At 40.0% G+C, this 13697-nt stretch overlaps 1 protein-coding gene across 6 annotated transcripts in view; it reads left to right on the top strand.

Moving 5' to 3' along the window:
* The window catches only part of LOC149319210 (uncharacterized), a 43742-nt gene that overhangs the window by 21529 nt on the left and 8516 nt on the right, over positions 1-13697 (top strand). For 5 of the 6 annotated variants that reach the window (XM_089511281.1, XM_089511282.1, XM_089511284.1 and 2 more), the window contains 3 exons: positions 1605-1706; positions 8468-8536; positions 12729-12851. In XM_089511281.1, coding sequence (XP_089367407.1) covers positions 1605-1706; positions 8468-8536; positions 12729-12851 — 294 coding nt within the window. The remainder of the gene's footprint in view (positions 1-1604; positions 1707-8467; positions 8537-12728; positions 12852-13697) is intronic. The other variant, XM_089511283.1, reaches the window with a different exon arrangement.

The following is a 13697-nucleotide window of genomic DNA, read 5'->3' on the forward strand; positions in this document are numbered from 1 at the left end:
GTCACAGGTATGGGGTTGCAGGAATTAAGCAGAGTAGTGGAGGATAGGAGGTCTTGGAGATGTCTCATCCATAGGGTCACCATGAGATCATCTTGAGGGCAGTTAACAACAAACAACAAAATAAGTGGAATAAATTCGAAGGCTTTCATGGCCAGCATCCATAGTTTTTTGTGGGTTTTTCGGGCTATGTAGCCATGTTCTAGAAGAGTTTCTTCCACAGATGCTGGCGAAACGTCAGGAAGAAACTCTTCTAGAACATGGCCATTTAGCCCAAAAACCCCACAAAAAACTAAGCGGAATAAGTTTGTGTTATTTCTATCATCCAAAGACCTCTCTTCATCCCAAGCTTGATTTTGAATTCTTTATGTATGGCTCAGATTTTGTAAGGCCTTTCCTCTCCAGATGACCACTCTAAGAACGACAGTTACACGTATTACACCTTCGATGAATGATGATACCATATCTATACAAGTCCATGTAAAGTCTTGGAGAAATTTGTCTGTGATTTTATTTTCTAAAACAGGTATGTGGAAGGCCACAGATGTCCTCGCACCTTTTCAAAGTATTTTTTATTGTACATATTATTTTGGGGCAGTGGGATTGCTGTCTCTTTACCCTTACAGATACACAGTAAATCTGTTGGGTTTTAATAAATTGAAAGATACAGTGGACGGATCACCTATGCAGTGCCAAAGTGACCACATTCTTACATCATATCCTGCTCTCCCACCATGCATTCAGGTTGCAAATGAATAGGCTCCTAAGGTCATGGGATACGCCACTCATGGCCATTGTTCAGTTCCCCCCCTTTTTTGTAAGCAAACTAGTAGAACAAATATTTTCCAGATTGTATTGTGGATTCAGCTGAAACATTCTGACTGTGAGCAATAAAATGCTCCTGACATTTTCCTGCAAATTATTCCATTTTCTCTGAAAGCTACTTACTATCAGCTTGACTGAGTTTATATTTTATTATGTAGTGTGTATTTCAGTCCAGCAGTTAGTTACATGCCCAGGCCAAGTTACAGTTCCTTTTTGAGATCACATCCTGAGACAAACCTGTGATACATAAGTATATACAAAGCAGCTGGTAAAATTTGAGTGCTTTGTGTTTGTCTATAAACACAACTTATTTCCCTTGCTGAATTATTTTTCTTACAGAGATTTAACGCACTAGAGCCACAGAATACTTTCCTTATAGTAATTCAGTGAAGCTTTCATGGGTTGTATAGAAAATAACAAGTGAGGGCCCATAAGGCAGGTGCAGTCTTCTTATGGTTTGCAATATATACGCTGCCTTTCTCACATGCAGGATGAAGGGCAGTTGATAGTGTAGATCGAAAGAGAATAGAGCTTAAAATCAATCATAATATTTTATTTGTCTATAAACTGTTCACTACAGCTGTGCTATTAAAGAATGAAGAGTCAGAATTGTAGAATATTTTGTGTTCTAGATATCCCTGGATCTTTTTCGTTTGAACTGTTGCTCTTAAATTAAAATTTACAATGACTGAGAAGTAAATATAGCTTTCTTTTGAAAAATAATTTGTTAAATAGTTTTATCAGAATTACTGATTTTTATTTTTATTTTTTGTAATTTACAGTACTAAGCACACAGGAAGACAATTCACAAAGCATAGATGAAGAACTAGAAATGCCAGAAAAGGAAATAGAAAATATATTAGAGACTCTGAAGGAAGAAAATAGTATGTATATTTTTCTGCCTTTTATTTTATAAAAACCATCTGTAAATGGAATTTAAGATATGCAGAACTTAGACTTGATGTAAATCAATTTACATATATACTCATCTATAAGTCAAAAAAATTATGCCCCAAAATTGACCCCCAAATCCCAGGTTAACTTATTTATGGGTCAGTATGGTAATGTGATAGCAGATCTTTCAGATTTCCCAATACGGTAGGGATAGCAGTTTTTCTCTCTATTGAGCCAAGCAGAAAGAGTCCTGGGTGATTGATTGATTGATTGATTGATTGATTGATTGATTGATTGAAGCAAACAAGAGTCCCACTCTGGGGAGTAAAGACTGAAACAAAGGCTGAAATGCTGAACCAAAGAGCCTCAATTAGACTACCTCTTGCCTCAAGCACACATACACACACTAAAAAGCCTCCAAGCTTTACCCTCGACATATCCATGGGTCATGGCAAAATCCCTAATTTTGGGCCTAAAACCTGCCCTCAACTTATACATGACGCCAATTTATAGTCGAGTATATACAGTAGTTTTCTGAAAGATTATAACATACAATAACAAATAATTTGAAGATATTGTGAAAAACAGATTTGCACTATTAAGCCTAGTTGACCAGAAACCAGATGAACTCCAGAATGAAGAAAGGGACATTGTCAAAGAGGAATGCAAAAAGACACTATCAGTAACCAAAAAGAAATCTCAACGGATGACAGTCAAAACTCTTCAGGCAGTTAAAGAAGCAAAATAAAAAGGTGACAGAAAATAGAGTCAGAGTCCTAAATACAACTATTGAATGACTTGTGCACAGTGACAGGGAGAACTATTGTAAAATTCACTGCAAAGAAATAGAAGATGACAACAAAAAGGAAGAACAAGAGATCTATTTCTCTTTGAGAAATCAAAGGGAATTTTAAACCAAGAGTGAGGATGCTCCATGATCAGCACGGGAACACATTTTATGACCAAACAGAAATAAAAAGATGATGGAAGCAATGCACCCATGGACTATATGAAAGAGATGAAAGGATGATAGATGCATTTGAGGCAGTACTGTATGAAGAACCTCCAATTTTAGAAAGTGAAGTCAAAGCTGCAGTCAGAGCACTTGGGAAAAATAAATCACTGGGAACAGATGACATACCAGTAGAACTGTTTCAGTCTATAGATACAGACTCTACTCTAGTTCTAACTAAAATCTCAACAAATATGGCAGCCGGGGGGGGGGGGGGGGGACGCTGAATGAACCTCAGATTGGAAATGCTCCATATACATTCTCCAAGAAAGGGAACACCAGACAGGCCCATTGCATTAATTTTCCAGGCAAGCAAAGTGATGCTCAGATTCTACAAGAAAGATTTACCATATATGGAGTGAGACATGCCAGATGTAAGAGGGTTCAGGAAAAAAAGAGGCACTAGGGATCATATTGTTGTTAGATAGTGGAGTGCACCAAATAATTTCAAAAGAAAATTGAAATGCTTTATTGATTATAGCAAAGTATTTGACTGTACAGAGCATGAAAAACTAGATTGTTCATTAGGATATGGGTGAGCCACAATATTTGATTGTCCTGATGCATAACCTATACTCAGGACAAGAGCCTACTACTAGGAGAGAATAGAGAAAAATGGAATAGTTTCCAGTTGGCAAGCAGGTCAGGCAAGGCTGCATCTTATCACCCTATTTGTTTACATCAACAATTTAAGATATACAAAGGATACCATACTACAAGTGAGTATTGAAAGGTTCGCAGGCTGACCAAGAAGGGAATGACCTAGAGCTATGAAACTTACATGCCGTTCCACATATTCACCCCATAGTTCAACACACAGCAGCACTGTAGAGAAATCAGACAGAGCCTGCTGCCATTTGGTATGAACGGTTTAATTGACTCTGAACAACTGAACCAACACTTGGCCAATTTAATTGACAACCAACTAGGCAAATCCATTCCTTTTATAGACAGAGACAAACAAGTAATCAATGCAGGATAATTGATTAATCATAGCATGGCTGGTTAACCATCTGTGCCTGACCTTTGGGTTTGTGTACTTAGTAATAGTTAACTTTATAGTTTCCTGAGGGGAAGAGTAAGATTTAACCTTTATGTCTAACTAGCAGGAGATTCTTCCTTTTGATCTGATAGACGGAGGGCTCCACATGTTTTCATGGGTGCACAGCAAGGTCTTTCACCACGTAGGAAGAATCTCTCCGCACGTACAGGAAGAATTCCCTACATTTCCCCTTTTTCTATTTTTTCAAGGCCAATTAATTTCATAATCCCAGGCCTGGTAGCGCCATATGAGAATGATGGATTAAACCACCCATGCAATATTTGATACAAGGAAGGAATACATTGTAGGAGACAGCGAAATAAGATCATAATACTTAGAAAGACAATTCCATATACAACATTCTGTTTCAGCCAATGAAAATCTGGCAAACAGTAAATCGATCAGCTTCATAATCCAGAATATCCAATGTTCTGGTGGACCTGAGTCAGGTAAATCATGTAGTTCTTCAATCAAATTATTAATGGAACAAGAGTTATCTGACAATTTAAAACAACACATATTTTGATGTCTTCACACAGCAAAAGTATTCAGTTGGGCTATAGAGGTGTATTGTAGAGTCATAGTCAGAGGTGAGTGTTACTGCTCCTTGAACCCTGGAAACATCCAAGGTAGAAGGGTGTTGGAGAACAGGAACAAGCCTACTCAGACAGCACTGTGTACCATCAGATAAACTGGCAGATAGTTTGACTGTTACAAGTAAAAAGCTATCCAGGTGGCAACAAAATATGGACATACGTAAATGAAATCTCTTTCCCCAAACATTTTGATCTCTCCTTTGATACCAGTGGGCTGAAAGGGCTTCACTGGTCAAACATAATAAACCAAGTACAATAGTTAACATAAAATTATGGACTAATACAGCACATATTTTTGATTTCTTCACTTAGCAGAAGTAAATAGTCTATGGCTGCTCCATTGTCCAGAATGGTATTTCTAAGTTCATGTTGTTCATCATTTAACATCATGTGAAATTGTTGATTGGATTGAAGTATTAGGTTCTGAAGGCCTTGATGCCATAAGCAGGTTTAAGATACTTAGCTGATGTCCATACTGTGCCTATTGGGGTTGACACTGCTGCACACCCTCTTCCCCGAGTGATTGGGAGTTGCTGGTCCTTTCCACGCTGGCTCTGGCAACTGTCAATATCACACCAAGGGTCACAGCAGCAGGGAGAATGAAGAGAAATGTTTCTGTGTTGGAAATAAATAATCAAACAGTGCAGTTAAATGATTCCAGGCAAATAATAATATAATAGATATGGCCCGGTTCACAACCTTATTGTTTTGGTTGGGGGGGCACATTCCCCCTTTCCTTTGTTTGTAGAAGAAGGCTATTGGGGTCAGTCAAAAAGGAGAATGAGGGTCGTTTTATGTCCCTCTAACTTCTGGGCATAGGCAAAATTCAAGAAAGAAATTTGGGATATTTGCACCATTTGAACTGAGAAGGTGTACCATATCTGAGATTGAAAGGAAAAAGTAAGGCATGTGCCTTTTACTTTGAGGACTGGAGAACTCAGAAAAGACAGAGGGTATTGTGAACAAACTGAACTTGCATAGTTTGCTGAGCATGTGAAGAGTATAAAAAGACAGAAGCAGAGGAAGCAACACCTTAGACGAGACAAAGGGCAATAGTGAGGCTGTATAGCCTTACCCTCTCACAGAAGAGAACAAGGAAAATTGTTAGAACATAGGAAAATAGTGGGTAGGAGAGAGAAAAAGAATCTCTCCCCCCTTTTTGAACTTTAAACAGAGAGGGCTGTCCATAGGGAAGAACATAGAAGAATGGCAATAGCAGACTTTAGTAAAGAAGGTAGGATACCAATTTTAGCAAAGATGGGGAAATCTGTTTTTGCAAATCCTTTTCTGCAAGCAGACTTACGGAGTACAGGATTAAACTCAAAAACAAAAAGACAAGGCAGAGGAGAAGAAGGATCCCTCTGTATCTTACCCAAATGAAGAGTAAGAGGGACAGATAGACTGTGCTGGTGAGAGAAGCTCTCTCTCTCTAGGAAACAATGTATGAAAGAAGGATGCAAAAAACAACACAAATGGAGGAAGAGTACAAGAAATTCAGACATATGTATTTCAAAAGTGTAATACAAATCTAAACACACTAACGGACAGACAAGCAAACAATTTCTAGGTGCAACAGGACTAGAGTCTGTTTCTAAACATGTACCACACTTAAGGTAGATGGGATATGTAGTCCTTTAGCATGAGAACACAAAGCAACCTAGACAAACTTTTTTCCCACTTTAGCCAAGACAGTTTTTACAGACTGTGCTGACCAAAATGAGGCTTAACAGAAAGGAAAAGACACTCGAGAACAGGAATTAGTCCCTATCAGAAAAAAAAACCAATACAGCAAAGACCTTTGGACCAAAAGAAGGAATCTGTCTTGAGATTCACAAATCACAAACAGCCAAACAAACAAGCAAATTAACAAATACAAGCAACAATTAATAGGATCTACAACACCCATTCTGGCCTTTAGCTGTTGCAATTCTCCAGCCAAGCCTGGGCAAATCAAACACATTAAGGAGACAAAGGGCAGGCAGAACTTACCACTAGAAGAAGGAGACATAGTTTTCCAAGCACGCTCTAAGTACTGATTTTATTCCACAAAATGAATGATCTTATCCACGTGCCTCATGGGCACAAAGTAAAATGCAGAAATACAAAAAACACAGACTACTGAATAAACTGGACTTATTGAGGGGAAGGAAAACTCCCTGTCTTCTAAGATCCCAACACTTACAAATGTTCTCTGCAATGCTTAAAATGCCTGCAGGGTTTTGTGTTTCTCAAAGAGCAGTTTCTATGATTCCTTTCCAAGAAGTACCTTCTGGGGTCTTTGTTCTGGGAGCTGAGGCTGAAATAGTGTAGCTCACCTCTTGGTCAAGGAGCTGGGTTAAAGCTGAGACTGTGTCACCCATTTCTACTGTTTTTTCCAGGGAGCTGGGCTTTTGTCTCTTCCAGGAAACACATCTCCCAGTGCCACTCCAATCTGATCCACGGGGATGGGAAAGATGACCTCTGAGGTTCCCTTTCTCTGGCATGTCTGGCTGGAAAGGTTTCCAAAGCTTGGGGTTTTTTGGTTGAGTCCATACCCTGTTTTCTGGGGTTTTGACTCTCTTGGCCTCAAAGTGCTCATATGGGGTATGGTTCTGATCTCTCTGTTTGCAGACTGTAGTCCGAACAGTAGCAGAGGTGTTTCCAAAAGAAAGTGAGATATTTTTCTTTTGCTTTGGGCAAGGGGGGCTTGCTTTCCTGAGGTTTGCAGAGCAGCTAGTAGTATAGGGGGTCTTGGAATGGAGTCCCTTGGGGGTCTCTGGCAATTTCTGCTTGCTATGGTGAGGCAGGCCTTCTGGTGTTTCCATCTCTCTTTGGGGAATGAGAGAAGGCTGAGTGGGGCTTTTAGATGGACCTAAAAAGCGTTTTTTAAGGGAAATTTCCCTAGGTTTCTTCTTCTGGGCTAGGGCCTTTTCTTGTCTCTGTGCCAACATCAGATGAAATTTTGAAGAGAGCTGCCTTAGGTGCAGGGAAAAGGTTTCCCAACCCGCAAATAGATCTGACTCCTTGATTTGGAATCCCAGAGACTCCTTGCTCTTGGGATGAAGTCCTCTATATATTTCACCCATGAGCTCTTTATCCATAGCCTTGGAGGGGAGAGCTATTCTTGCAAGCAACATTTTCCTAGCCATGTATGTTTCTGGATCCTCATTTGTGTTTTGCTCCTGTGCATAGTATAAATCCTCGGCCAGTTGTCCTGGCCACAATAGGCTCAAGATATGTCCCATCCAGGAGTACATACATATCTTGGGACAAAAGGTTTCGACACATCACTGCTGCTTCCAGGTTGTCTCTGTCCACAGAGGACATGCACAGCCTAGCCAACTGTGTCAGATGAGAGCCAAAATAATTTACTTTATAGTGGGAATTGCTAGTTTATATAGTAATGTGGTACAACTTTTAGGCACTAAGCATGATTATTAGGAAATTATTATACATGATTATTAGGATTATTAGGAAATAAGTTCAGTAAATAAGTCCAGTCCATCTGCCTTGGCCCAGGCCTCGGAGGTAGAGAGGAACTGCTAGACCTCTTACCCTTTCCCTCCACCACTCCCTTCTCCTTCTGTGTCATGTCTTTTTAGATTGTAAGCCCGAGGGCAGGGAACCGTCTAATTAAAAAGATTGTATGTACAGCGCTGTGTAAAATTCATAAATAAAGGATAATAATAATAATAATAATAATAATAATATACTTAAGGGTAACCTGCTTGAGACTGTGCTGTTAATCTCATTTATCTATGTAGCCATAAATGGATGTTACACTGTAATCTTCCACTTGCCCAAAAGCAGCAGCTGGTGGAGAGTATACCCAACTGTCCTTATAAGTTTAGTAGCAAGACTGCTGTAATGGAAACTGAGCTGACTTTGCCTCAGGAACACAGCAAACACACCATGGTCCCAAAGGCGCACTCCACCGCTAGCCCCAATAGGAGTGGAAAAGATCCGCTCCTATTTGGGCGAGTAAAGGGCTGCCTTAGGCAGCCCCAGCGCAACCTCCAGGCAGCTCCTGTGTGTAATCATTGATTTGCATTCTTCCTGAACTTTCCCAGTCTGGTAATGAAGGCTGATTTAACGTTATATCTACTTTTTTTTTTCAAACAGGCAGCCCTAATGATAATATTGAGTCTTCATTAATGGACCGTATACTGCAGGAGTTAAAAAAACATTCAGGTAATCTGTTAACTGGCTTTAAGAGTGCAGTTTATATCAATATGGTAACCATAGTAACATTTATTGTTTTAGAAAGCTGTGTGTAATATATTAGCTACCAGTGCTGTTGATGTCCAGAAGTCAATAAAATATTCAGGGCAATATATAGAGCAAAATAAAAACAAAACAAAACAAAAAACCCACATTGTGGTGATATCTTTATTAGACCAACGAAAATACACAAAATATTTTATGCAAGGTTTTGAAGCTCACAGGCTCCTTCATCAGGCATGGATGTTAAAAATCATTTTAGGAGAAGAAATAAGTCAGTGGAGGGTTACAGAACTGGATCTTTCTGGAGATGTTAAACCTGAGTTTAAGAGGTGGTCAAGAGAAGTATGATGCAGATAAACCCCACACCCCTTGCTGGCCAGGCTAACCACAGCATGCTTCAGTGATTCTGCATGGTCCAGGGGGCTAGCAAAAAATGTGTGTGCATGACTATATGACAATATTTGTACTAGATCTTTGTTGCTAGTACAAAGGGGATGTTATATATCCTTCATATCCAGACACCTGCATTTTTAATTAAGGCTAAAAACATAATGACATTTTAAGTTTTTCTTCCAGTTTATCATAATGCAGAAATAATCCAGTTTGAGACCACTTGAGCTGCCCTGGCTCAATGCCAGGGAATTCTATGAAGTGTAGATTTCACCTTCTCTGTCAGAGCACTCTGGTGCCACAAAACACTACAATTCCCACGATTCCCTAGCACTGAGCCAGGCAGAATTCTAGAATAGTTCATTCATGGATCTGAGGATTTATTGTTATATGAAAAAAAAGTTCTCCTAAATGTGATTTAATTTAGTTTTCTGTGGGTTTTCTGAGCTATATGGCCGTGTTCTGGAAGGGTTTATTCCTGATGTTTTGCCTGTGTGTCTGTTTAATTAGCAATTGGTTTCTGCGGCGAAACCCCCTGACCCTGGGTGGGGTTTTTTGCATGTATTGAGTCCTAATTTTTGTGTTCTTCAGGACTGATAGCCAAACCTTGTTTACCTTCAGTGTTTCTTCTTTCCTGTTGAAGCTGTCCAGGCCTCCCTATGCATTCTGGCCTTGTAATTGCTGATATTTCAATGTTAACAAACATCATTTTATGCCCAGGGTGGTTTATGACACATTCTCCTACTGCCGGTTTTTCTGACTGGCTTAGTCTGCAGTGTCTCTTGTGTTCTTTGATTTGGTTTAAATGCTGCGATTTTCTCGGTTGGTCTGTAGATCATTTCAAGGTTGTGTTTCCTCATCAGTTTTCCTATTCTGCCCATGACTGCTTTGATGTATTGTAAAAATACCTTCCCTTTGGGTGGTTGTTTGTCTTCACTCCTAGGTTTTTCTTTTCTGGGTCTGACAGCTCTTTTGATGTCTGAGCTGGAGCAACCATTAGGCTGTAGAGCCCAGTTTAGGTGCTTCAATTAATCTTCCGGGAAGAGGAGTTCACAGATCCTTTTTGCACTGTCTATCAGTGGTCCTGGGTGATGGTTGGAGTTCTTGTGTAGGCATCTGTCCATGTAGGTTTTCTGTATACTATGTGTGCCAACTGTTGATTCAGTTTGTGGATGACCAGGACACCCCAAAATGGTAATGTTTCTTCCTTTTCTTTTTCCTTTGTAATTGGATGTTTGGGTGTATGTTGTTCAGATGATTCAAAAACATGGTCAGATCTTCTCAGTCCACATATTAGACTCATTTTGTGGGCTTTTTTTAGTACTGTTTCTTGAAGAACACCAAAATTAAGACTCAAAACATGCAAATGGACACCACCCAGGGTCAGGAAGTTTCCCTGCAGACAGTGGGTTGCTAATGAAATAGACACACGTATCCTCCCACTCTGAGGCCTTGTCATTCAGCAATGAACTAACACAGAGATGAACATGTAAATCTCTTCCTCCCAACCAAGGATCACACAAGTATATATACCCCACACACTTCCATATCACCACTCTCTGAAGGTGCCAGCCACAGATGCAGATGAAACTTTAGGAAAAACTCTTCCAGAACATGGCCATATAGCCTGAAAAACACTCAGGAAACTATGGACATCGGCTGTGAAAACCTTCAAATTAATGTGATTTCATTTAATTTACCAGAAATATGTTTTGCTTTTTAATACAGTTTTTTATACAGAAATAGTACATGGGAACATCTTAGGACAATATCATACAAGGCTTCTATTGCAGGACTAGAGCAAGGTAGTAGCATTATTGGGTAGTATTTTACTGCATGATATTGTCTTTCATCTCATTGCTAGTGTATCCTTCACTCAGTTCTGAAACACACCTTGCCACTGATGGGGAAAGCGTGACAATAACTCCCAATAGCACAGGTGCCCAGTCCTCCTCATGTGCTAATCTCTTCTGTTTCAGAAATAGAAGAGATAACAGTCACATGGCATGAGAAGGCAGGATTCTCCTCCTCTTACCCTCTCTCTTCCTCCTTACTCTTCCCAAGCAAGCTAAGCCACGCCTTTCTATTTTTATTTTTACTGTCATCAACCACCTGATTTCTTCCCCCCCACCGTATGTTCTCTCATCTCCCTCTACCACCACCCAGTCTCTGCCCCTGCCACCAGACGAATTTGTATGCTCTAAGTCTGACAAGAACAAGGAGGCAGCGGAAGCAGTACAGTGCAGAAGGAATGTGCAGCACCATACTGGTATTGAAAGGAGGTGCAATAGAGATTATTTTAATATCAGTTTGTGTTACCATGTGCTTCAGAAATGTGATTGCTGCACTGTAGAAGCTTCATGTGATAATCTCTTTAGAAATGGATGGGAGAGAGATGGACAAAGGAGTAGGAAAAAGCAGAGTGGTGTATTGTAGAATTTCTAATGTCTAAAATGATGTGAGGTGGGGTCTTTTTACTAAGTTTCAACAGCAGCAAAAAGTACATTGTTTAAAAGCTCTGTAAAAATGCAGGATTAATATTAATATTAATTAATATCTTAAACAGTGCACCTGCAAAATAACGCTGCCAACTCTGTTTGTATCTATTGTTTACCATATGGCAAGTCTTTCTAAACCGGACTACACTTCCCACTGCAGCCTCCACATATGTTTGGGAAGCCCTAAAAGCAGGGTGCAGGAGTGCAATGACAGGAAGGGGAAGCCCTCTTGTGCTAGGAAATGTATGCTTGTGCAGTAGGATGTCTGGCCTGCAAGTTCCACCCATGTTTGCAGCTCCCAGAAAACCAATCTCCAATTGCATATGATGTGTGATAAGCTGGGAGAGAAATGACCTTGCATTGGGCTTGGAGACATTTGGAAGTCATGCACAGTTCTCTTGTTGTTTTTTCTTTGCCCTTTCCAGCACAATATAAAAGGGGGGAAGACTTTTCCTATAGCACACACTAGTGAAGAGGGGAAAGTGCTAGACTGCTTTCTTTCAGCAAAATCAGCTTCTTTCTTCATCAAGATCAAGGAGGGAAGGGAGATGTTTCATTCTATCTTGCTGCACAAAAGTGGATCACTCACTCATGGACAGTAATGTAGCAAGCCTGTGTGACAAAGGCATGGCCCCATACCAAACAGTATTCGCCAGTTGCAATCACCTTGTTTGTCATGGAAAGACTGGCCTTCCCCACCAACACTAGTGTATTGCACTATAGTGTTGGGAAAGGCCTATCCCACCTCCTCAAGAAGTACTTCCTACAGGAGGAAACACCTGAATCTAGTAGTGAATGAACAATTGCTTATCTGGAGAGGTCTTGAAACCACTCAGATTTATGGATTCTTGCATCCTTACAAAAAGTTTTGAGGAAATAAATGATTTCAAGTGTGTTTTTTCCTTCCAGCAAAGCTAGGAGATTAGTTGCCTTCCATTTTTAACTGAATACTTTGTACTGTAAAAGCATCTTGTGCGCTTACATACTACTACACAGTAATCACATTTGCAATGAATATACTGTTTAAGCAAAAGACATTTTTGCAGATACAATACATTGCACAGTGAGTGCTCAGAAAAATGTGACATCCAACAAAAGCACCTATTTGAGACATGTAGATAGGGTCCAAAAGAGCAAATTCCACAGAGAAGCAGGTGTGCAAAAGGACCCCTATTATATCCTTTGTTGCTCAAGCTCTGCTGTTATATGTCATTTCTGTTTTGTGGGACACTTTTTATAAGTAGAAATTTAAGTATTGTTTCTCATTGCAGAAGAGTCAGTTTCCACTGAAGAGAATTTTATGACAACGGAATCTTCCTCATCAGAAAGTTTTACTAAAGAGTTTTCAGTGGAACCAGAATTAAGTCAATCACCAAAACCAACTCCTCTTCCAAGTAAACTCATTATATAGTTATCTACACCTTGTACTGTATGAATGATTATGGCCACTCCAAAACTTTTCAACTTTGCTTGTTCGTTGTTAAGAACGTTTGTACCAATCTACTTATAAAGGGAAGGGTTTTTTTTTTCTTTCTCAACCAAATATTGTGCCTTTGCAAACTGCAACAGTGAATATCAGGCTAGCTCTGGTAGTGTGTGTAGAATGTCGTAATTTACATTTGAAACCTTGAATAAAGATCACCAAAATGAAGCACCAGTAGAGAAATCTGTTCTTCATTAAAGTAAGCTATTATTCTAAAGCAAACCCAAAAATCATATAGCTGTTAACATGTCATTAGATTGCTTCTCCCAGCATTCTTCACCATTAGCAATCCTGGTTAGGTTTTGCAGTCCAATAGCTGCAAGACAGGTACATCATTCCCATCCCAGTCTGACCTAGAAAACGACTTCTGTGTAGAACAATGTTATGAACTAATCAATTAAAAATCAGTTAAGTTGGAAATTGTTTGTCTTGCCTGTGAGATGGTCATTTCCAGTAGAGAAGGGAGAAACATTCTGTTGTGGGTTGTGCCTCCTGTTTACTCTGATAGTAAGGAATGCAGAAGCCTTTTTTGAGAGTGCCCACTAGGAAGAGCATCCTCCCTTACTGACCCAATTGATGTGTCAGCTTCCAATGCTCCTAGATAGATTTAGGGGTGAAGCAGGCTGCCCCTTTGTGGCAGCTTGGGGGCGGTGTGTGAGCATGGTGTTTAGACAGCGCACACTCTGACACTACTCCCAGGCCAGCATCATGCTGGCCACACAACCACACAACGGGCAGCTTTATGGCACTCCGGTGG

Source organism: Sceloporus occidentalis, unplaced genomic scaffold (genome assembly GCF_023333645.1).
Source record: "Sceloporus occidentalis isolate IW3139 unplaced genomic scaffold, rSceOcc1.0.p SCAF_2, whole genome shotgun sequence".
In the NCBI taxonomy this organism is placed as follows: domain Eukaryota; kingdom Metazoa; phylum Chordata; class Lepidosauria; order Squamata; family Phrynosomatidae; genus Sceloporus; species Sceloporus occidentalis.